General features: G+C 46.0%; 1 protein-coding gene across 1 annotated transcript in view; it reads left to right on the top strand.

Moving 5' to 3' along the window:
* The window catches only part of USP35 (ubiquitin specific peptidase 35), a 31,753-nt gene that overhangs the window by 2,474 nt on the left and 6,422 nt on the right, over positions 1–22,857 (top strand). The window contains exons 2-6 of the mRNA XM_075742543.1: positions 9,313–10,009; positions 11,078–11,213; positions 17,302–17,431; positions 19,572–19,673; positions 22,565–22,723. Of these exons, the coding sequence (XP_075598658.1) occupies positions 9,328–10,009; positions 11,078–11,213; positions 17,302–17,431; positions 19,572–19,673; positions 22,565–22,723 (1,209 nt within the window). The 5' untranslated portion in view covers positions 9,313–9,327. The remainder of the gene's footprint in view (positions 1–9,312; positions 10,010–11,077; positions 11,214–17,301; positions 17,432–19,571; positions 19,674–22,564; positions 22,724–22,857) is intronic.

Below are 22,857 nucleotides of genomic sequence, written 5' to 3'. Positions count from 1 at the left end.
ATACAGGTACGTATTAGAGATGCATGTATGTAGCTGTTGAGTGGAAGGGAGGAATGGAGCCGGGAGGAGGAGTCTGTCCGGAGATAGAGAGGATGAAATGTTAGGGCCTTGGGCTTTATTTGGGATTATTGCGCTCATCGCTTTGACATCCAGCCAAAGCCTTTTTTTATTTGATGACTGAGTGCCTAACAGCAAGAAACGCAGAGCAAGAGAAGAGACTGGGAGAGTTGTGTGCACCAAAATGATCAAAGAAGCAGCACCGGGGAAATAAAAGAGCAGGACAGCTAAGATAGCTGGCCCAGCACTGCTGTGCGGTGTTATGACCATGGGAGGTCACCTGGAGATGGCTGATGGAATTGTATGGTGTGGTCAAACGTATTTGTAACATTTTAGAGGAAAAAGGAATGATGAAATACACGGTGCTGCAGAAGAAAGGAAAAGGGTCCACGGTGGTCTGTGGATTTAAAACATGAACAGATTTTAGTAAAGATGGGGACTACTATATGGTAAATTTAGGCTGATTGCAAATAGATGTCTTTTGGTTAGTTACTTTTTAGGGACCCCTTAGAAAAGTGTGTGGCCACAGGAGAAAAACTCGCTGTTCCCAAGGTGGAGCTCCTGACGTACAGCGAAGCCATACAAAATGCCAGCAGTCTAGTTGGGTGACGATGCTCAAATAAATCTTTACTCTCTGGAGAGGACAGAAAGCTGCCGAGCAGGGTGGAAGGTCCTGTAGAGCGTGGGAACAACCTCCTGCTCCAAATCTGCTACTGCCTGTGACTGAAGGGGAATCTCCGTCGGTGCTGTACTCATGGGCGGTTCTGGTTCAGTGCAGCAGAGGACAGGAAAGCACGAAGAGCCTTGCCAGCCAAAAGTAATTAGCTCTAGTGAGTAGGAGACACACAACACAAGTGCAATCTGTCGCTGGAAAGCAGTTTGGGACAGGAAGCGAAGAATATCTGATCTCCTTGAAAAGAGAAGGTGAACGTAAAAAAGCAGATTATAATTACGTGCAAAAAATTTGGCCAGGCATCTGTGCTGGCAATTTTTCCCTGTTATGACTGCAGATGGGTAGAGTCTTATTTCTGTTTCTAAAGGGGTATTTAACTGGATTTTTCTGCAGTTATTAGCTCTGAGTTTCTGCCCAGATCTGAGAAAAATGAACCCGATGCTCTGCTCTACCATGGGACTTCACTGGGTACAACTCGGATAGCAGCTGAAGCGAGCAAAGTAAGGTGGAGCATCGCCGTTAATGTATCTGCAGGTCTGGAGAGGTTTGGCTGCTGCGTCTGCCACAACCTAGTGCATCTCCTTGAGCAAGTGGTTTGATCTGGATGTGCCTCAGTATTTTACATTGCTACAACAGCGTGAATGCTATCTGCCGTGTCGCTTGAGTGAGATGTATATTCCCCTTCCTATAGATATATAGATATATAGAGTTTGTAGAGCAGCGGGCTCTATTTCAGTTGAAGCCTCCAGGCGTTGTTACAGTGCAAGTGATATACAAGGGAGGCTGAGGCTTTAGAGAATAATGAGTAGCTGGATGTGAAATAATTAAGAAAGAAGTAAAGAGAGAAGGAGCAGTTGTGACATTGAGAGGACTCGAGATGGATAGAAACCACAGCATTAAGTCACTCTGAGTGCTTGACGTATACACAGAAGATCACTGAATTGGACTCACATCACTTACCTTAATTAAGGTTATTTAGTCAGAAAAAACTAGATGCCAGCTAAATGAAGAGTATAACCAGATGCGAAATTATCACAGGGAGGTGCAGTAGCATGGATGAGGGCCCAGCAGTGGCCTTTGTTTAATGATTTCCATCTCTGTAGGGAAAATGCAGTTTTTTCCTAGTTATTTAGAGGGCTTTTTAGCCTTTTAGAAAAATAGTCATAGGGAAGTTATGACTGTCTGTGACTGCCCGATACCTGCTGGTCAGGCTGTATCTGTTGGGTGTGGTAGTGATGAGTTGCAGATTTCCCCTCCTTGGCTGAATGAACAGGCAGGTACTTTGAACCAAAAAAATCCCCTTTGCCTGTGAATTAAGGGGACATTTGTTCCTGGGAAAAAAAAAAAAATCATTAGGACACAATTACTTTGATGTTCCTAGAAAACAGACCTAGAAGACTTAGAGAGGTGTGTGATAACAGAGGCTGCTCCTTTTAAGAAGTTGTATACCAAGTCATGGCAAACCTTGTAGAAATTTTAGAGAATACGGTATTTTTTGTGTAGTATTTTGTGCTCTAGCAAGGCGTTGTGTGTGCTCACTTCTATCCTGCAGCAGCTCAGCATGCTGCAGCATTGAGCCCTAATTGCCTAGCTGCCTGGAGGATGCAGCAAGAATAACAGTAATGTCTTGGCTGACATAAAAGAAGCCTTTTCAGCAGGAGTTAAGGACAATAAAAGGTGAGTCTTGTTTCTGTACTCCCAGACCTCTAGAGAATTCAGGGAAGTAGATCATGATTTCTTCTTCTTTGTAAGTAAGATGCAAATCACTTTATTTATCAGTCTGTGTTTGGATGGTGGGATTTTTTTTTTTTTTTCTCTTTTAGTGGTATCTATCAAACTATATATGATGCCATTGTAGGAAATGTGCTGAATTTATTACCAAGATTTCCTAAAGGTAAGGTACATCTCAGATCTATGTTTTCAGAGCTTTGTAAGATCTGGGGTGTGGGAACTGATACTGCATTCTGTAAAAAATACTAAGGAGCCTTTACTGGCAATCTGCTGCTGGCAGGGACAGGGGAATGAATTGATTTAGAGGTAATTGGATAGACTTCAATTGAAATTAATCCTAATTAAAGAAAAAACCACGGGCAGAAGAGAAATATAAGGACACCTCTGAACAGTGCAGATTATGAAGATTAGACCCAAGATGGACCCAAGCAAAGCCCAAGGTGACTTTTCGTCTTGAGGTTGGTTTTTGGGTTTGGTTTGTTTTTTGTTTTTTTTCTTTTCTTTTTTCTTTTTTCTTTTTCCCCATTTACTCAGTTTGGAGAGTGAAGCTAAGCTGGTCGATGCTGCTCTTTGCTTAAATTCCTTGTTCCTCTCTGGTTTCTAGAGCATGATTGGGTATATGTCCTTGCAGGGACACATCTCATAGTAAGCAACACCTGTTGCAAATGTTGGTGAAATATTTTATTTTATTTGTACCTTTAGATGGAATTCAAGTCTGGAGTCAAGGCTGCTGTCATTTGCAGTCTTTACAGCAGTCTCGATGGGTGGACTGCTAATTGGGTAGGAAACTGGCTAGAACTATCCTGGGACCTTTCCTTTTTACTATTTTTATTAACAACATGGAATGGGAGATGAAACTCACCTCATCAAGTTTGTGAGTGACACAAAACTTGGGGAAATAGAATAATAGAATCCCAGACTGGTTTGGGTTGGAAGGGACCTCAAAGCCCATCCAGTCCCAGCCCCCTGCCATGGGCAGGGACACCCTCCACTAGCCCAGGTTGCCCAAAGCCCCATCCAACCTGGCCTTCAACACTGCCAGGGAGCCAGGGGCTTTGGCCAGGAGCCACAGCTTCTCGGGGCAACCTGTGCCAGGGCCTCAGCACCCTCATCAGAAAAAATTTCTTCTCAAATCTCATGTCCATCTCCCCTCCTTCAGCTTCAGGCCATTCCCCTTGGTCCTATCACTCCCTGCCCTTGTCACCAGTCCCCCTCCAGCTTTCCTGTAGGCCCCTTCAGTTACTGGAAGGGGCTCTAAGGTCTCCCCGCAGCCTTCTCTTCTCCAGGCTGAACAAGCCCAACTCTCTCAGCCTGTCTCCATAGCAGAGGTGCTCCAGCCCTCGCATCATCTTTGTGGTCTCCTCTGGACTCGCTCCAACAGCTCCATGTCCTTATGTTGGGGGAATAAATATAAATAAAAAGAGTCAATATGCTTGAGGGCAGAGCTGCCATACAGGAGGACCATGCAGGCTGGGGCTGACAAGAGCCTCATGGAATTCAGCAAGGACAAACGCAAAGTCCTGTACCTGGAATGGACTCACCTGGGATGGACCAACCCCTTGCATTGGTGAAGGCTGGGACCTGACTGATAGCAGCATCCCAGTGCCTACAAGAAGGTTATCCAGGAGATGGAGCCAGGCTCTTCATAGCAGTGCATGGCAGGAGAATGAGAAAAAAACCCAGACAAATTGAAACAAGAGTTTCCAACTGGAAATAAGGAAAAACTTTCCACTATGAGCTAATTAAGCACTGGGGCAGGTTGCCCAGGATGGTTGTATGATCTCTGCCCTGGGATGTTTTCAAGACCTGAGCGGACAAAGCCCTGAGCAGCTTGGTTTGATTTCAGCTTTGTGCAGGGGTTGGACTAGAGACCTCCCAAGGTCCCTTCCCTTCTGATCCTGTGATTTTACTCGTGTTGCTCCTGCCAATTTTTCACCGGGGGAGCAGAACAGTTTTGCCATTTCATGGGATTTCTTTTTTACTGCAAAACTCATATTGTGTACTTTTTCTTTTATGTGAGCTACATAACAGATGGGAACCTCAAAGCAGCTCTTCAGATTAATAATTAACACTTTGACCTTCTACAGCATCCTCATGTGCTCCAGGAACTCGGTTCTCTTTACAAGCAGGAATCAGCCAATCCTCCCAAATTTTCTGTGAGTTGTTATTGCCAGTGAAGAAGACAAAGTGCAGAAAGGTTGTCCCACTTCAGGAGCACTCATTGTAGAAGCCTGATTATCTGAATATTTAGTCTCTTTATTTCAGTATTAAACAGAGGAGAGCCAGGGACCAGATCTCCAAGGTGGCATTTGACTGCCCAGCAATGAAACTGTCCTTCCCTCCTGCAGTTCTCTGGATTATTTATGACACACTTCCAATTCCTGCAACAAATGAGACACTGGTGTTACAGACACCAGTCTCCTTCACTGCAAACCCTGATTCATTCTCCAGGCAGGTCCTGGGGGAAAAAAACCTTAATATGAGATCCTTTAAATAATATCTCTCTGAACACCTCTGGAGCTGTGCTGGGTTTGAATTAGTCGTCATCATTCCTAACCTTTGACATGTGAATGATCTTTTAGTGCAGAATGCTCTTTTAGTGTAGTTTTAAGACTGTAATTTTTATTATTATATATTACAAAGCAACTTGATTGTTGTTTTAATGTAGCTCTAAGATTGCGATATATACTATAAATGTCTCCTTCTGAGGAGCTTGCTGGCTAGCATCCTCCATCCTGGCTTTGTCTGGCCCATGGCCAGGGAGCAGCTGGGTGTACCCTGATACACAACAGAAACACGGGTGTTTTTGTCCCCTCCTGCTGACACCGGAGTAGTTAGAGAGGTGTAGAGAGAGTGTGCTATCTAACGCCCAACCTTTCTCTGTAAAGTCCTTCATTGGTGAGGAGAGCATGGACCCTGCGTCACAATGTCAACTTAGGTGGTTCTTCCTGCACGTCTTTGAGGTCCTAATGTCAATATGTGACATTGTGATATTTCCTAATGAGGAAGATGGTTTGACTTTACAGTCCTTGGATCCTCTCCATTGGGATTTGTATGTCTATTGACTATGGAAAGAGCTTGTTTCAGCCTTGTCCTTGCCGCACTATGTCAGACCAGACCTAGCCGCACTCCAGGCAGCAAGGCTGGGGTTACCCATCCTCATGTCCACTTCTGTGCTCAGCCTGAGAAGTAACTAACAACTGAGCTGTAATTTTTCTCAAAATTCAGCTGTAAGCAAACTCTTTACATTGAAATTTTGGGTGAAGTTTGGCAATGCTAAAGTGGCTAGAAGCCCAGTCATACAGGGGACAACAGTGGGCAACCATCACCCCCAAGAAGGGCAGTGAGGCCACCCAGCACTGCATACACTGGTGGGCTGTGGACCACAGTGATTTACGGGGTTAGATCTTAAAGGTCTGTAGCCGTTTTTTGACCATTCTGCCTGTGTGGTCTTTCCACACCACTGTGCCAGGATCAGTATGGATTGCTCCAGGGTAGTAACCACGTAATGGTTATACAAAACCAGTGAGCATTGTATGTCCTCCTGTCTCATCCAGGTCGCTTCTCTGTCTTACAGATGTCTGGGGTGTCAGGGCTCAGACTGTGAAGCTGCAGAGAGGAGGTGAAGGGTGTACCAGCTTGACAACTGAGCAACAGCTAGGAAAAATGCTTCTCCTGATTTCTGGTCTGTCTGCAAGTCCAGTCTGCTCTCCAGGTTGGCTTTTCATAGAATCATAGAATGGTTTGGGTTGGAAGGGACCTTAAAGATCATCTTGTTCCAACCCCCTGCCATGGGCAGGGACACCCTCCACTAGACCATGTTGCCCAAAGCCCCATCCAACCTGGCCTTCAACACTGCCAGGGAGCCAGGGGCAGCCACAGCTTCTTGGGGCAACCTGTGCCAGGGCCTCAGCACCCTCACAGGGAAGGATTTCTGCCTCACATCTCATCTCCATCTCCCCTCCTGCAGCTTCAGGCCATTCCCCTTGGCCTGTCACTCCCTGCCCTTGTCACCAGTCCCTCTCCAGCTTTCCTGGAGCCCCTGGAGGGACTGGAAGGGGCTCTAAGGTCTCCCTGCAGCCTTCTCTTCTCCAGGCTGAACAACCCCAGCCTGTCTCCATAGCAGAGGTGCTCCAGCCCTCGTATCATCTCCGTGGCCTCATCTGGACTCGCTCCAACAGCTCCATGTCCTTCTTGTCCTGGGGACCCCAGAGCTGGACGCAGTACTGCAGGTGGGGTCTCACGAGAGCGGAGTAGAGGGGCAGGATCCCCTCCCTCGACCTGCTGGTCACACTGCTGGTGATATAGCCCAGGACATGGTTGGCTTTCTGGGCTGCAAGCGCACACTGCCGGCTCATGTTGAGCTTTTCTTCAACCAACACCCCCAAGTCCTTCTCTTCAGGGCTGCTCTCCATCCATTCTCTGCCCAGCCTGGAGTTGTGCTTGGGATTGTCCTGACCCCTGTGCAGGACCTTGCCCTTGGCCTTGTTGAACTTCATGAGGTTCACACGTCTCACCTCTCAAGCCTCTCCAGGACCCTCTGGATGGCATCCCTTCCCTCCAGTGTGTCCACTGCACCACACAGCTTGGTGTCATCGGCAAACTTGCTGAGGGTGCGCTCCCCACTGTCCATGTTGCCAACAAAGATGTTAAACAACACCGGTCCCAGTACTGACCCCTGGGGAGGGACCTGAGCGGAGACCCACTCATCAGTGTTCTCCATTTAGCGATTGAACCGTTGACCGCAGCTCTTTGAGTGCAACCATCCAGCCAATTCCTTATCCACTGAGTGGTCCATCCATCAAATCCATGTCTCCCCAATTTAGACACAAGGATGTCGTGTGGGAGTGTCAAATGCTTTGCACAGGTCCAGGTAGATGACATCAGTTGCACTTTCCTTATCCACCAACGCTGTAGCCTTTGCTGTCACTGTGGTACTTTCTGTTTGAGGTGAAAAGATGTCATTTGTGGGCTTTTATTCTCTCCTCTTACCTTTTCCTCCTCTGTAACTGGTTTAATGCAGGCTGGTACCTCAAGAGTCCTGCTTATGTCTTCTGTCCTGTGGAAACAATGCAATGAGGAGCATTAGCTCTGCCGTAGCTTGTTTCAGGGAAGGTAGCAGTGGTGCTTGATGGGGAAAAATAAATCCAGCACAATCAGATGACTGTGTGAGTCAACAGGTAGGGGATAGAAAAGCCAAGGTGGTGCCTGAAGAGCCATTTCAGCATAGGCTGCTGTCATCGCTGGATGGGGAAATGGCCATGCATATATGTATTTATTTTTTCTTTCATCCTGTGAGCTTGTGGAGGAAGCAATGATGGCAAGAGATGATAATGTTTGGTTGGTTGATTGGTTGAGTTGGAAGGCTTCCTAGTCAAGTGAGCCAGAGCTTGAGGTTTGCATCTGGCATGTTTTTTTCTTTCCTCACCAGCAAGTGACTGTCTACCAGGAGAGAAGATTCTCTCCAGCTTAGATATAGGTTTACTCCAGGGACAGGGTATCCTTGGATGGCATCCTCTGAAGTCCCTTCTGGATGTCATCTGTGAAAACCATAACTGGGGTACATGTCATCTGTGCATATATTTTTCTTTAATATAACACTACCTACTTGAAAAGCTTCAAATGCTTTGCAAATGCTAACGAAGGAAGTTTCAACCAACCCTGCTAGGAATTGCTGCGTGTTGTCCTCAGTTCATGGATTAGGGAACTGAGGAATTGAAAGGCGGTGATTATTCTTCTGGTCAGATGCACATGAACGTAGATGGATCTGTCCTGCCTTGATCCCTCATTTAGGTAATGAAGATGATACGTACACCTTCCTTCTCCCTCCCCCATGGATCGTTTCAGGCTATAGGCAGGAAGAAATGTTCTCCAAACGTGTATTTGTGCAGCACATCACACGGGGGGGACCTGCTGTGGGTGAGCCTTTATGTAGTCCCTGTGATATGTTTTAAGAAATCCTGGCTGTCTGATTTTATCACTCTGTAATGGGGTTTCTTTGCAGCAGTGTATCCAACACCTGGTTATAAGGGTGTTGGGAAATCCTTAGGGGTTTTTTTAAGCACTCTCTCCTCTAATGCTTCATAGCTGGTGAATTCAGGCCATGACAAATGGGAAACTTTGCCTGACTCTGCAGTTTCTCTCCTCTCTCGCTTTGGTCCTGCATACAAATGCGGCAGGTTCCTGGGGAGCAGCCAAGACTGCACCACTCAGCCGGGGCGGCTGGCAGCATGGGGTAAAAGTCAAACTTATACCCCTGCTATTGCACAGAGAGGCTGCAATCCCAGCTCTGCTTCTCAGGGCTTTTCTCTCTTTCCCTGAATGTGAAGACAATCATCAGGAGCTTCACTGCCTCTGGAGGACAGCTGAGCCAGCAGACTCCAGTGGAAGATCTCAGCTCCACACTCTGTCCCCTAATTCCCCGCTCAGCCCCTCTGTGGGTCTGTGGCAGGCTGTCTCCAGTGAGGACTGGATTTTGTGAAACATGGGGCACCATCTTGAGCTGCTGAACCCCTCAAGGAGAGGGAGCTCATCCATTCCTAGGGTCAAGTGTAAGGTAGTAGTCAGTTGTTTACAAGACAAAAGTCCTCAAGTGTGTGATTAGTTTGAAGAAGTTCTTTATTTATATGTATTCAGTCAGTTTTGGGGCTTTAGTCTGAGTTGAACATCACCAGAGCAGAAACTTTTCTCCATCATTTAGAATACCACCATGAAAAGGGCAAAAGAATTATCATCTTCATAGTGGTCCCAAACAGCTCTCAAGCTCTTCTTTGGCCTCCCTTGCCAACCTGTACTTGAAAGCTCAGCCGACCCCACTTGAACTAATCTGCTGCTCTGTTCCTCTCTTTCAGCAGCTGGGAGCAGAGATGGATAAGATACTGGAAGCCGTGGTGATGTCCTCATACCCCAACAATGTGAAGCAAGGGCTTGTGAGGCGCGTCATTGAAGCAGCAAAGCAGCCCATGGACAGTGAGCAATGCTGGTCCATGCTGGAGCTGTCTACCAAGCTTTACCTCCTGGGGGACACCAAGTATAAAAGAGAGATTGGGAAAGAAGTTTTGGAGGTCTATGGCCACTACCACCCGGAGGAATTTGAGGAGTTCTTCAATGTCCGCTTCCTGCTGAGTCTCCTCCAGGAAGGTTATGGACCTCTGGGGAAGAGAAGCCATTACGTACTCGATTATATCCAGTTAGGACTGCAGTTCATCTTGGAAAGCCCATCAGCAAACAGCATTTTCGGCTTATTGAGGATTGAGGTGCTCCGGAAAGTCTGCGAGAGGCCCAGCCCCAAGCAGTGTGCGAAGATCAGCAAACTCTTAATCCAGCATCCTCAGTGCATTCCCGTGGGCAAACATCAGGTCTTGTTTTGTCAGCAGCTGATCCGGTGCATCAGGCAGTTCCAGTGTGTCTCTGAGGGGGAGGAGGACATCATGGATTTTTTGGAGCAGGTAAACAAAGTGAGTGGTCTGCTGCAGAGGATCTGGAGGACTCAGACCTCAGTCATCCTGCCCTCTTTGAAGGAGCTGTTCACTATCATTTCTTCAACAGGTAAAAAAAAAAAAACAAAAACAACAAATAAACAAAAAATGGGTGGGAATGTAAATGTTTGCTTTGATAAAGAACAAAAGTTTGATGACTTGTGTGGTTCTCATCTGGTCCAGAAATGCAGCCATAGCTGAAATATAATAAGCAAGCATCCCTAAAAGTTACCCAGGGCTTTAGGCTAGGAAAACAATATCCCCTGAAACTACACAGGAGTTGTTAACTGGGTTGAAAAACTTGCAGGACAAGTTTGTGTGTTCAGCGCTTTTCAGCATCAGCTGAGCTTAATGGAAAGCACCTTATCTGCAGCTGGTTAGAGTGGGACTTGAAAGCTTTTAGAAATGTCGTTCTCTTATGGCTGACTTGATGGGACCCCACAGCCTGCTCCTTATCAGAAACTAGGGGCAAAGCTAAGGAGTTACTCCTAACTGATCTAGAGGTATGAAGCCCTACTATCTCTCTGGAAGGTGGTTGTTTCTTAAGGTGCGACAGAAGATATTTATCCAACTTCTGGGGCATTCAGGTTGTTGTAGAAGGGTCTCAGAAGATTTTTGGAGGTACCAGTGCCGTGAAAGGTTGGACTGCCTGCAGGCAGGTGAGATCCTGCTCCAGCTATTCCTAAACCCACAAGGAGATAGGTTTTTCAGGGCCCTCTGTATGAAAGCCTCATCCTTTGGAAGGTACTCCAGGCAGGCAAACCTGCAGTTGCATCCCCTTGCAATTATTTGCAGTAATTAGTATATAGAGAACACACAGAGGGAATGTGAGACCTAGGATTGGCCCAAGGATGTTCTTGTTCCTGTCATCCCTGCCTCCCTTTGGGCTGTGTATGACTTCATGCAACAGCCCATCCGCTATGACCTAACCTCGTTATGTGCTACACTGGGATTTGAGGAATTGTTCTCCTAGCACAGATAAGTGCAGACTCCACATTGCTCGTTTACACCAGGTGCATATCCTCTCCATTTTCGTAAGCAGAAATGATTTGGCTTTTAGAGACGAGAAATGACCTCATGTACCTGGTTTTCCCGGCAACTAACATCTTCATTGCTGGTGGTCATCCATGTCTTGCAGAGGAGCAGGAAGCACCATCCAACGCCTTGGCCAGTGTGGTCCAGTTTGTCCCTCTGGAGCTCATGGATGGCGTCATAAGAAACTTAACCAACGATGACAGCATCACTGATGTGCAAATGATGACGGCCATCGGCAGGTAGGAGAAGCTTTATTAGTGAATGTCATTCTCAGTTCAGAGAAAAACCAGCCCCAAAGCTACACTCAGTTCTTTTGTGTGGTTTTATCCCAACCAGTTTGGCTGGTGCTGTCTAGTGAGGAGGGTGGCGGAAAAAGGGAATTTCTGGATCCTTCCTTCCAGTCCTGAGGGCCTAGAGAACTAGAATGAAGACATTTATGATTATTATTATTATTATTAATAATATTATTTTTTTTCTTAGAAATAAGTAGTATTAAGGGATGCCCAACATAAGTTGAAGATTTTTGATTTTTTGCCAGAAGCTGCTGAGGACCTTCTCTTCACAAAACTCTGCTTTATGGAATTTCATGTTATCCCCATCTCCCTTCTTGGACCGGGAGGTATGACCAACTGCTGCAGTGATCCCACCTTGATCTTTGTCAGATGAATGTGATGCTGCTGGTCTGGATCTTGGTCCTGTACAATGTTTATCCCTGCAGGCAGAGTCAATGGAGACATCAAGGCATGATGAAGAGTAGTGGGTGAAATACTACCTGACATGCTAGACCTGGTCTTTGCAGAGCCAGTATCCTCTTTGGCACCACCAGATCTTCCTTGCACACTTGTGTCCAAGTCCTAGAGCTCCTCTATGCTCCAGTGCCTTGCTCCAGACTTGCTTAGGAGTATCTTCAACCCATGCTTGCCTTAGAAATTTCCATTTAAATGTGTGATGTTCACATGCAGGGAGCTGCTGTGACTTGATCTCGCTGGAAACGTCTCTTTTGCTCTACTTATTGCAGGATTTGTGCTCCCCAACGATAAGGTTACATGACAGAAACACATCATTCCTGATGGGAACTTTATGCATGCAGAAAGGGGTTGCTTCTTTTTAATGTGCTGGAGAAGGTCATGGTTTTTCCAGAGTCCAGAGCAACCCAAGACAAAAGATTAAGTTATCAGTTCAGTTCTTAACCCTCTTCTCCATCTTTTTCTCCTTCTGGGAACCTGCTGCTGCGAGCTCCAGGCAATAAATCCTCTAAGAGCGCCAGTGTCTAAATATAGAGGTTGCAAAATCAATTGCCTCATTCTTTAAAACATTCTTTGTCACGCAGAAGGATGAGTAAATGATTACTCAGAATTAGCCAAACATTAAGCAGAGCCTGCAAAATGTAATTAAGACCACTTAGGAGAAATGCGGAAGTTTTGGCGGCATGTTTACAGCAGAAGAGTGCCCCAGAAAACTGCGTGACCGTTGGCCTTTCGATGAGAGTGTGCTCCATGCCTAGAAAATGAAAGAAAAATGTGCGAGTTGAAAGGATCTTTCAGCTTAGGATCCCTGACAAACTGGTCCCATACAGAAGTCTCCTCCTCCAAAGTACAGGTTTGGGAATTAGTAGCAGGGGAATAAACTGGATGTGGGGTGGAGCTTCTGATGAAACATTTAAAGAACAAAAACTAAAAAAAGCAAGCCTGGCACCTGCTGATATAAGTGTACACCACAATCTCTTTTAGAGAGTTTCTTCTAGAGTTTGTCTCTTTTCAGATAAACTCTATTACTGTGCATCCATGACTTCAGAAGTACTCACTGACTTGTTTTTTTTTTTACTTTTTATTTTTCCTGGGGGTGTATCTGTTTCAAAGAGCCCAAGTCCAGGTGAAGAAGGCATCTGCTGTCACATAGCAAGGCAGGCACTTGCTACCCCTGGAAATGAAGATCTGAGCTTTTAAAAGTTTGGCATACCAAATCAATGGCTCCTTTGGAAAATTAGGGCACTGGCTTCCAAAATTTTGTGGCTCTTGCAATGTGGAAAGTGCAATGTGAATTTGAAATGTAATTTCTTCATACTGTAGCAACATAGGCAGCAGGTAAGACTCTGACCTAGCCACTAGTGCTGGTAAAAAAAAAAAAAAAAAAAGCTTAAAGAGGACAAGGTTATTTTATGCCTGTGCAAAAGAAGATAGGGTGAAGAGGGACCTTTGGATCTCTGGATCCATCTCCCTGCTTTATAAGTGTTGACATTACAGACCCCTTTCATGAATGTTCAACTATGCTTCTCAAAGCAGGAAGGGCTTTTGCTCCCACTGCTCTTCTTTCATAGCTGTTCCACCACTGGGTTGCTTTAATGGTTCAAATCTCTCTTCTAATAACCAACCTATATATATTTCTGGCCATCTTGTACTTAATTTGACCTTATGCCAATATAAATAGCTGAAATAGCTCTTTTCCCTCCCTGCTGTTTATTCCTTCAACATATGCAGAGAGAGCAGCCCCTTCCCATCTCTGCTTTCCTGCAGCTATGCTAAACAAGCCAGATCAATTTAAGCTTTTCTCACTGGAAAGGTTCTTCATTTCCCTGACCACCTTAACAAGCTTCTTCAACACCTGCTCCCACTTCAGTTCATTGATCTTGGAGAGGGATGGTGAGGTTTGTGCACCACATTCCAGGTGTGGTTCATCATGGCCTTAGATAGCAGCTTGGGAGGTCATTATTTTGTCATAGAAAACACCTTTTCCTCTGCACCACAGCATGGTCCTGGTCTTTTCCATGGCTACTCTTACACTGGGAACTTGCAGTCACCTGGTTTCTGGTTGATTGTCCTCAAGCAGGCAAGTTACCATCATGTAGCATCCATTTCTTGTGCCTTGCATGCATTTTGAATCAATAAATTTCCTTCCCATTCTACATCTCTAATCCTCAAGGTCTTCCTCATGATATCTTGATCCTCCTCTTGTGTTGATGATGCCTCTCAGCTTTGCATCATCACAAATTTCACCACCATGTTCAGGATGTTTGTGCTAATGTCATTAGATCCCAAAGAACATTGCTTGTAACCTCCTTTCAGATAGGCAGTCAGATATGATCTACTTCTGTCCTTTGACTAGAAATTTATATATCCTGACAAACCTGACTTTGGCACCTATTGTAACCCCTTGTGGCACGCTATGCCTTCTTCCCAGTCATCCCCTCATTGCCTGTCTTCATTATAGGAACTATCTTCCTATTCTTAACACATAAAGCACCATGCCAAAGTTAATAGAGTCATTAAAACTCACCAGAGTTGAATTTTACATGATGGAAATCATCAACTTGAAGTTCATGAGATGATCTTCGTGTTTCGCTTTCGTATCAGTGCTTGTTCTTGTTTCCATCCTCAAATCTTTTATCTGCCTCTTCTTTGTCACTCTGATTAATTCCTTCATCTTGCTGAAAATGGAGTGAGAGGATGTGTTTAGTTTGGAAGTCACATCTAGAGGCCATATCATATCTTTAATCACCATCACATCGTCTGTATACAGTGATTGCATGGCTTTCCTTATCTCCTCTGATACAAGTGTCTGCAGAAGCTTTTCTGGTATTTGCTTAATTATTCAACTTGCCTTCACTTTTGGTATTTCTCAACATCCCAACATATCCTGCTCTTCAAGATTTCTTTACTGGCTAGTCTTTTATTTTTCCAGTTCCCTGTAGACTTCACTTATTCCTGCTCTTTGCCTTGTGGTGGTTAGTTATCTGTGTTTCCTTCATATATTTTGCATAAGATATGGACTGATAAGCAAAAGGGACTGATTGGGTAAGATAGCTGGACTGAGGTGGGAGACTGATGATGGGATATCTTCAAATCAAATGATTTGAAATGGTTAGCAAAGTTTTACCCTTGGAGATCCCAAGCCTTAGTTACTATTTTTGTTTAACATTAAATTTAAACAGAAACAACCTGTCATCACTCAGTCTGAGGTTTTTAGTTATGACTGACTTCTGTAAAGTACTTATTACTTGCAAAAACCTGACAACATGTTGGTTGAGTGAATATAGAAGAAATCTGTTAGCTATGACATTCAAAAATATCTAGCTTCTGTTAGGATTACCAGTATTTATTTTTTCATGTGTTTTTGGAAACGAGTGTTTCCGACACAGGGAGTTTAAAGATCTGAATCTGAGTGTTTTTTTCTTACCAGTACCAATGCAGAGATCATACCAGTATCACTTGTTCTCTAATGGCAACGATGCAGAGACCTCATGCAGATACAGATATCTATCACAACCCCTTTAGATCTGCTTTGCGATTCTTTAAAAACAGATGTTGTCCTTCTATGGCCTTCTCTGGAAGTTGTGTTAGAAAATCCACAAAGCAGAGCTATGGTATACAGATGACCATATTGATGTGCAAGTGCTCGAGCCACACCGCCGAAGTGGCAGAAGGCAAAGGCGGGGACTGGGAGAATGAAAAACCACCCACTGTAGGAGAAGGTCAGGTTTGAGACCATCAAAGGAACCTGAAGGTGTATGAGTCCATGGGACCTGATGAGATGCATCCACGAGTCCTGAGGGAACTGGTGGATGAAGTTACTAAGTCACTCTCCATCATATCTGAGAAGTCATGGCAGTCCGTTGAAATTCCCACTGACTGGAAAATGAGAAACATAACCCCCATTTTTAAGAAGGGAAAAGAGGAAGACCTGGGGAACTACAGGCCGGTCAGTCTCACCTCTGTGCCTGGCAAGGTCATGGCGCAGATCCTCCTGGAAACAATGCTCAGGCACATGGAAAATAAGGAGGTGATTGGTGACAGCCAACATGGCTTAACTAAGGGCAGATCGTGCCTGACAAATTTGGTGGCCTTCTACAATGGGGTTGCAGCATTGGTGGATAAGGGATGAGTGACTGACATCTACCTGGAGTTGTGCAAAGCATTTGACACTGTTCCGCACGACATCCTTGTCTCTAAATTGGAGAGACATGGATTTGATGGATGGACCACTCAGTAGATAAGGAATTGGCTGCATGGTTGCACTCAAAGAGTTGTAGTCAATGGCTCAATGTCTAAGTAGAGACCAGTGACGAGTGGTGTTCCTCAGGGGTCAGTACTGGGACCGGCACTGTTTAGCACCTTTGTCGGTGACATGGACAGTGGGATCGAGTGCACCCTCAGCAAGTTTGCTGACGACACCAAGCTGTGTGGTGTGGTTGACACACTGGAGGGAAGGGATGCCATCCAGAGGGTCCTGGAGAGGCTTGAGAGGTGGGCTTGTACAAAATGCAGCAAAGCAAGTGCAAGGTCCTGCACAGGGGTCAGGACAATCCCAAGCACAACTCCAGGCTGGGCAGAGAATGGATGGAGAGCAGCCCTGAGGAGAAGGACTTGGGGGTGTTGGTTGAAGAAAAGCTCAACATGAGCCAGCAGTGTGCGCTTGCAGCCCAGAAAGCCAACCGTGTCCTGGGCTGCATCAAAAGAGGTATGACCAGCAGGTTGAGGGAGGGGATTCTGCCCCTCTACTCCACTCTTGTGAGACCCCACCTGTAGTACTGCGTCCAGCTCTGGGGTCCCCAGGACAAGAAGGACATGGAGCTGTTGGAGCGAGTCCAGATGAGGCCACGGAGATGATGCGAGGGCTGGAGCACCTCTGCTACGGAGACAGGCTGAGAGAGTTGGGGTGGTTCAGCCTGGAGAAGAGAAGGCTCCGGGGAGACCTTAGAGCCTCTTCCAGTCCCTCCAGGGGCTCCAGGAAAGCTGGAGAGGGACTGGTGACAAGGGCAGGGAGTGACAGGCCAAGGGGGAATGGCCTGAAGCTGCAGGAGGGGAGATGGAGATGAGATGTGAGGCAGAAATTCTTCCCTGTGAGGGTGCTGAGGCCCTGGCACAGGGTGCCCCGAGAAGCTGTGGCTGCCCCTGGCTCCCTGGCAGTGTTGAAGGCCAGGTTGGATGGGGCTTTGGGCAAGCTGGGCTAGTGGAGGGTGTCCCCACCCATGGCGGGGCATTAGAACTAGATGATCTTTAAGGTCCCTTCCAACCTAAACCATTCTGTGATTCTGTGTTAAAAACTTGAACTCAATTAGTGGAAGAAATTAGTTGAAGAAATCCTCGCTTTCTTCTATGGACTTGGGTCAGGTTCTTTGATGAGCCACAAAGTGCTGATGACATTGGGCTAATTACAATTCAGGTTCTCTTGTGCTTTGAGAAACATGTGAAATGCCTTATGTGGGACTCATCTCTTATTTGATCATCCCACTGACTGGACATGAATTTGGAACAGGTGTAACTCAGAGTGGAGCTTGGTTTTCATGATATGTGCATTAATTTTACTTTAAGGGTTTGTATTTCATTTCAGGATGATTGACTGGGTGTCCTGGCCCCTGGGGAAGAACATAGACAAGTGGATCATTGCTCTGCTGAAGGGTTTGGCTGCGGTGAAAAAGTTCAGCATCTTGATTGAAGTTACTCTTTCAAAAATTGAAAAGGTCAGTGGGCTCTTTTAAAGACGAATGTGAAAAACAGACTTCTTGCACCTGAGATATCTTCTTACTTCTCAACCGAATGAGGATGAGATGTGACCTGAGATGTACAGAAAAGAGAAAAGGGGCTTTGAAGGTACTGTTGTGCCCCCCTGCACTCTCTGTGAATGCAGTGTTCCTGTGTGTGGGGTGGTGAGCTGATGCCTTTTTTTGTGACCAGGAATGATATTCTCCAGAAAAACCAGCAGTTCTTTAGGTCTTGGTTTGCAAAGGATGTCATAAAGGTTATGAAATAAAACAGGTCAAGGTTTTTCAAGCCAACCAAACAGTTTTATTCCCAAACTGCGGAGCTCTTGTACAACCTGCCTTTGAGAATGTGACACCTCTCCTTCAAGTGTGCCTGGATCAGTGCTGGTTGGCATTGGCAAAATACATAACCAGTGAGCATGTTCACAGTCCTCACAGTCACAGGTCAGTTTTTAAGCCTGTACCCTGGCCTTAGTTCATTTACTAGCACAGATAAAGTCCCCACTGCCGTTGCTATCACCTGTTTTGGCAGTGAGTACTTGCTGCTCTCTGAAAAACGTGTGACCAAGCACTGAAATTGGTTGCCTCTACAAAACCATTTTCTGTGCTGTGGTCCTGCTGTTCCCTCCTTCATAAACTGGGGATAACACCTGGCTGAACCTTCAGTGGAAGTCACCATAGGAATTATCAATATTATAATTATCAGTATTGGAACATTATATTATTGGAACTATAGGCTGGGCGAGGAATGGATTGAAAGCAGACCTGAGGAGAAGGACTTGGGGGTATTGAGTGATGAGAAGCTCAACATGAGCCGGCAGTGTGCGCTTGCAGCCCAGAAAGCCAACTGTGTCCTGGGCTGCATCAAAAGAGGCATGACCAGCAGGTCGAGGGAGGGGATTCTGCCCCTCTACTCTGCTCTGGTGAGACCCCCCTGCAGTGCTGCATCCAGCTCTGGGGGCCCCAGTACAGGAGAGACATGGAGCTGTTGGAGCGAGTCCAGAGGAGGCCATGGAGATGATCCAAGGGCTGGAGCACCTCTGCTATGAGGACAAGCTGAGAGAGTTGGGGTTGTTCAGCCTGGAGAAAAGGCGGCTCTGGGGAGATCTAATTAGATCTCTGGGGAGATCTAATTCTACTACCAGTACCTGAAGGGGCCTACAGGAAAGATGGTGAGGGACTGTTTATCAGGGAGTGTAGTGACAGGCCAAGGGGGAATGGGTTTAAGCTGAAGGAGGGTCAATTTAGATTAGATGTTAGAAAGAAATCCTTCCCTGTGAGGGTGCTGAGGCCCTGGCACAGGTTGCCCCAAGAAGCTGTGGCTGCCCCTGGCTCCCTGGCAGTGTTGAAGGCCAGGTTGGATGGGGCTTTGGGCAACGTGGTCTAGTGGAGGGTGTCCCTGCCCATGGCAGGGGGATTGGAACAGGATAATCTTTAAGGTCCCTTCCAACTCAAACCATTCTATGATTATTAATAGCTGCATTTGTCCCTGTGAGCAGTGGGAGAGTAGCCAAGCATCTTGGGCTTTTCTTTATCTTTCATTGTTAATGCATAGGAAAGGGACACAGCCCTTAAAATAACATGTGATCCCTGGAAACTCTCAGAAATATGATCTGAAAGGGGTAGAGGGCATTGTCAACTTATACAATTTTCTGTAAAGTAGGATAAATATAATTACTTAGCCTTTGAAAAAGGCCTTTGTTTTGTATCTCTTTGCCTGAACTTTAGTGATAAAGTTCCAAATATCACAATAAAACAGAAGAGGCACATTTTAGAAAATGTAGCATTCCTCTGTGCATGCATGGCCTCGTCCATCAGGAGGTATGGGATGCAGTGGTGTTTAGCCAAGAGCTCTGCACCTCATTGTGCCAGGCATTGCACAAGTCTGAAAGTGTGAGTATAACCCACACGGTATTTTTAGGATGCCCTGAGGCCATGTTCTGGACAGGAGATGACTCCAGAGACTTGGCTGTAGGCTGCTTGCTTTGACATCCAGCATGGAGTAGGACAGACCAGCAATCATGGTAGAAGCTCAGTGCCTCTCTTCCCTGCCGGCCCCTTCTCCTGCGTGTCGCGGTGCCACCCTGCCTTCTCATTTGCTTTTTTTCTCCCCCACCAGGTCTTCTCCAAATTGCTGTATCCTATTGTGAGAGAGGGGGCTTTGTCTGTCCTGCAGTACATGCTGCTGAGCTTTCAGCACTCCCACGAGGCATTTCACTTGGTAAGGCTGTGTCTGGCACTCAGATGAGGGCATCGCCCCAAGTATAACTGTGCCATGGGGCAACATGGGTGGGAGGCAGCCTAAGGTGCTGAGATATTGGGGAATACTTCCCTCATCTGCTTTATTCCTCCGAGTGATGTAAGCTCAACCCTGTCCATCCACTTGCAGCCTGTCCTGGCAGGTGCTCACCCTCTCCTGCAGCCCAAACAGCTTTTTGGGCACCATGAAGCCAGTACTGAGATGTGGAGGCAAGTCCTGAGCCTAAATGTGCTTGGTTGCCATGGACAGAGCAACCACCCAATGTTAGAGAATGAGGTGTCAAGGAGAGTGAGGCACCGAGGAGAGTGAGGCTTTGCTTTCTCCTCTGATATTTTCTCCCATTTTTCTTGAGGCTTATCAGCTGGATAGCTTATCTCCATGGATAAATCAGTATAAAGCTGGTTGGGGCTTGGCCATTCCATTTGAAATGTTTGCAATGTGTGTATACTCCACTTTTTTTCTGCTGTGCTCTACCAGGTGGAGGAGTGGACTCCATGGGCAAGTGGATCCCCATGGTCCTCTCTCAACATCAAAGCCCACCAGCTCAGGAGGCAGTTAATGCAAATATATTGGATGGCCTGTCAAGCCACACTGAGGGTCTCAGCAGCAGTGGCTGTAGTGCTCTTGCAGTTGTTTTACCCTGGTGTTTGCCAGCCCTGCAAGTGGAAGAGGAGGTTCCCTTCTTCCCTGCTCCAGCTCTTGGACCACTTGCTTCTCGTAGCCACTCTCCCTTGTGCTGAGCCATTTGTAGGGTCATGTGCTGAACTGCGTTGTAAAAGGACCCCAAGTGAAATCTATCCTAGCAGAAAATCATGATGGTCAGTATTGCCCAGCTTGGTCTCGGTCTTCGTCAACCACAAAACTACACTATTGCATTTGCCTGGAGAAGGAAAGGGAAGAAGGTGGAGGGATGGCCCAGGGCAGGAAGATGTACAGGGCTACGCTGACCCTTTCTGGCTGAGGATGTACTTTCAGGGTCTTGTTTAGAAGATACGGTCCCATATTTGTTCCAACCCTTTCAGCTGAGATGTGGTAGATGTTGCCACTCTGGCTTTGGGATGTCTTAGGTGAAGCCTTTGCATTGGGAGTGTCTTGGAGGGCTAAGGCAGTGGAGGACAGGGAATATATTCTTCAACAGCCCTTGCTGTTCCCTAAGCAGGTGCCTGACTGTCCGTTGGACTCAATGGGCCTCACCCCACATGTGACTTCAAACTGTCACCATCATGTGGCACCCATTACCATTTCATGAAGTGATGGGTCATCTTTCAGAACATTCCACAGCATCAGTGCAACAAGACTTGAAGACTGGATCAGAACGCTTCCACTTCATGAATTCTCTGCTGTTAAAAGCAAAAGACACTTTTAGCAGCATTTGAATCTCCTCTTTTCATTTCCACAGTGATATTTTTGTATTTTATTTTGCTGTTGACACTATAGCACGGCTCTGCTTCTCGCTGGCGTTGCCCCTGGAATGCTGTAACTAAAAAGCAAGGCTGAAGCAAAGGCATGCTTGCAGTGATTGAACTGATAAAAGAAGTAACGGAAAATTACTCCTATTAATACTTGATTTTATACTTTTTCATTAAAGCCCTTACATTTGGCTTTTCACCTAAAGTTCACAGAATAAACAGATAAGGCTGGAAAAAAGCAAAGCTAGCCAGCATTTCCAACTGATGTTTTTTCATTCCTCAGCTGGAGACACTTTAAATGAGTCTGAATTTCTTGAGAAACTCTTCGGTTTCTAAAAATAGGATCATTCCAACAGATTGTTTTCAGTTGGGCGTCCAAATTTTGAAACACTCCAAAAGCTGTTGGTTGCTCTTGGCTTGAAGTTTCCATCTGCAGCCCAGCAAGCACAAATTTCCTCTCCTATTTTTAAGAAACAGGGCACAAACCTGTCTTGCTTCTTATCTTTTTGTGTTTGCCCTGGCAGTTCGGAAGAGTTTTGAGAATTGTTGCCATCATAGCTTGGCAAAATTATTGATGTATAAAACAGTGCTGGGATTCATTTGCTTCCCCAACAAAACTTTCCTGTTGGAAAGGAAATAGTTAAAATTTCCAACATTTTGAGGAGAAAGAGAGGGAAAGAAGAGAGGAAGATGAAGGGAGGAAGGGGGGATCAGGCAATGCCCGGACTGGGGGTCCTGAGACTTTACTCCAGGATTGTTCTGGGGTAAAAATCATGTGAAAAATAAATATGAAAAAGGTTGCGTAAGTGCCTAGGGTCACTGTAGCACATCTGCAGGGTTGGAAATAGGTTATTAATTCTCTGTGCAGCTGCGGGGTCAGCAGAGGGTGCCCGTGAGCAATGTATCATTTGTGTTTGTGTCTGCATGTTCATTTTTAAATTTTCTAGATGAAAGCAAAATAACAAATGTGCTGTTTACGTGCCTGTTGCTACCCATACCAATTCCAGTTTAGTTTATACAGTGTAAAATAAAATATAGCACACCAGACAGCAGTTCTTGTAGGCTAATTAATCTATCTTGTAGGTTTGAATCCCTGCACTTGGCAGTCAGCATATAAGGCTCCTTTCCACTGTGGGTGTGTGTTTTAGTAGAGATTGATCTGCAGAAAGAATGGAAATTGCAGCACAGCAAAGCAGCAGCACAAACCTGCTGGCATCATGCAACATGAAACCCTCTAAGGTCTATAGCATTTGCACTACCGAAGTCAACAGAGGAGTTGCTGTTGAGTTCATAGGGTAAAGGATTAAGTCCCGAATGGGACTGAAGTCAACTCCTGTTGACTGTCCTTTCTGCCTGGGGGTGAATTTCATTCCCCTGCATGTGTCTTAAAGCTCTGTGAATAATTTGGAGCCATTTTTGATGTGATGAACTTCCATTTTCCAGCTGCTCCCTCACATCCCCAGGCTGGTGGTCTCTCTGAAGAAGGAGGACTCCAACTCTGCCACCAGCTCCCTGGAGCAGCTGGCTGAGCTCATCCACTGCATGTTCTTCCGCTTCTCAGGATTTCCAGATCTCTACGAACCAGTCCTAGAAGCGATTAAAGTAAGACACGCACCCCTCAGCTATTTTTTCTGGTTTGCATGCAGAAATAGCATCTCAGTTTGCAGCTGTGTGCAGAGGGACTTTCCTACTGGTAGGGATGTCCTAACTTCAACATCTCAAGTTGTGGTAGAAGA

The sequence above is a fragment of the Balearica regulorum genome, chromosome 1 (assembly GCF_011004875.1).
Source record: "Balearica regulorum gibbericeps isolate bBalReg1 chromosome 1, bBalReg1.pri, whole genome shotgun sequence".
NCBI classification, from domain to species: Eukaryota; Metazoa; Chordata; class Aves; order Gruiformes; family Gruidae; genus Balearica; species Balearica regulorum.
Note: the sequence above shows the minus strand (reverse complement) of the source record. Positions and strands in the feature narration are given on the sequence as shown.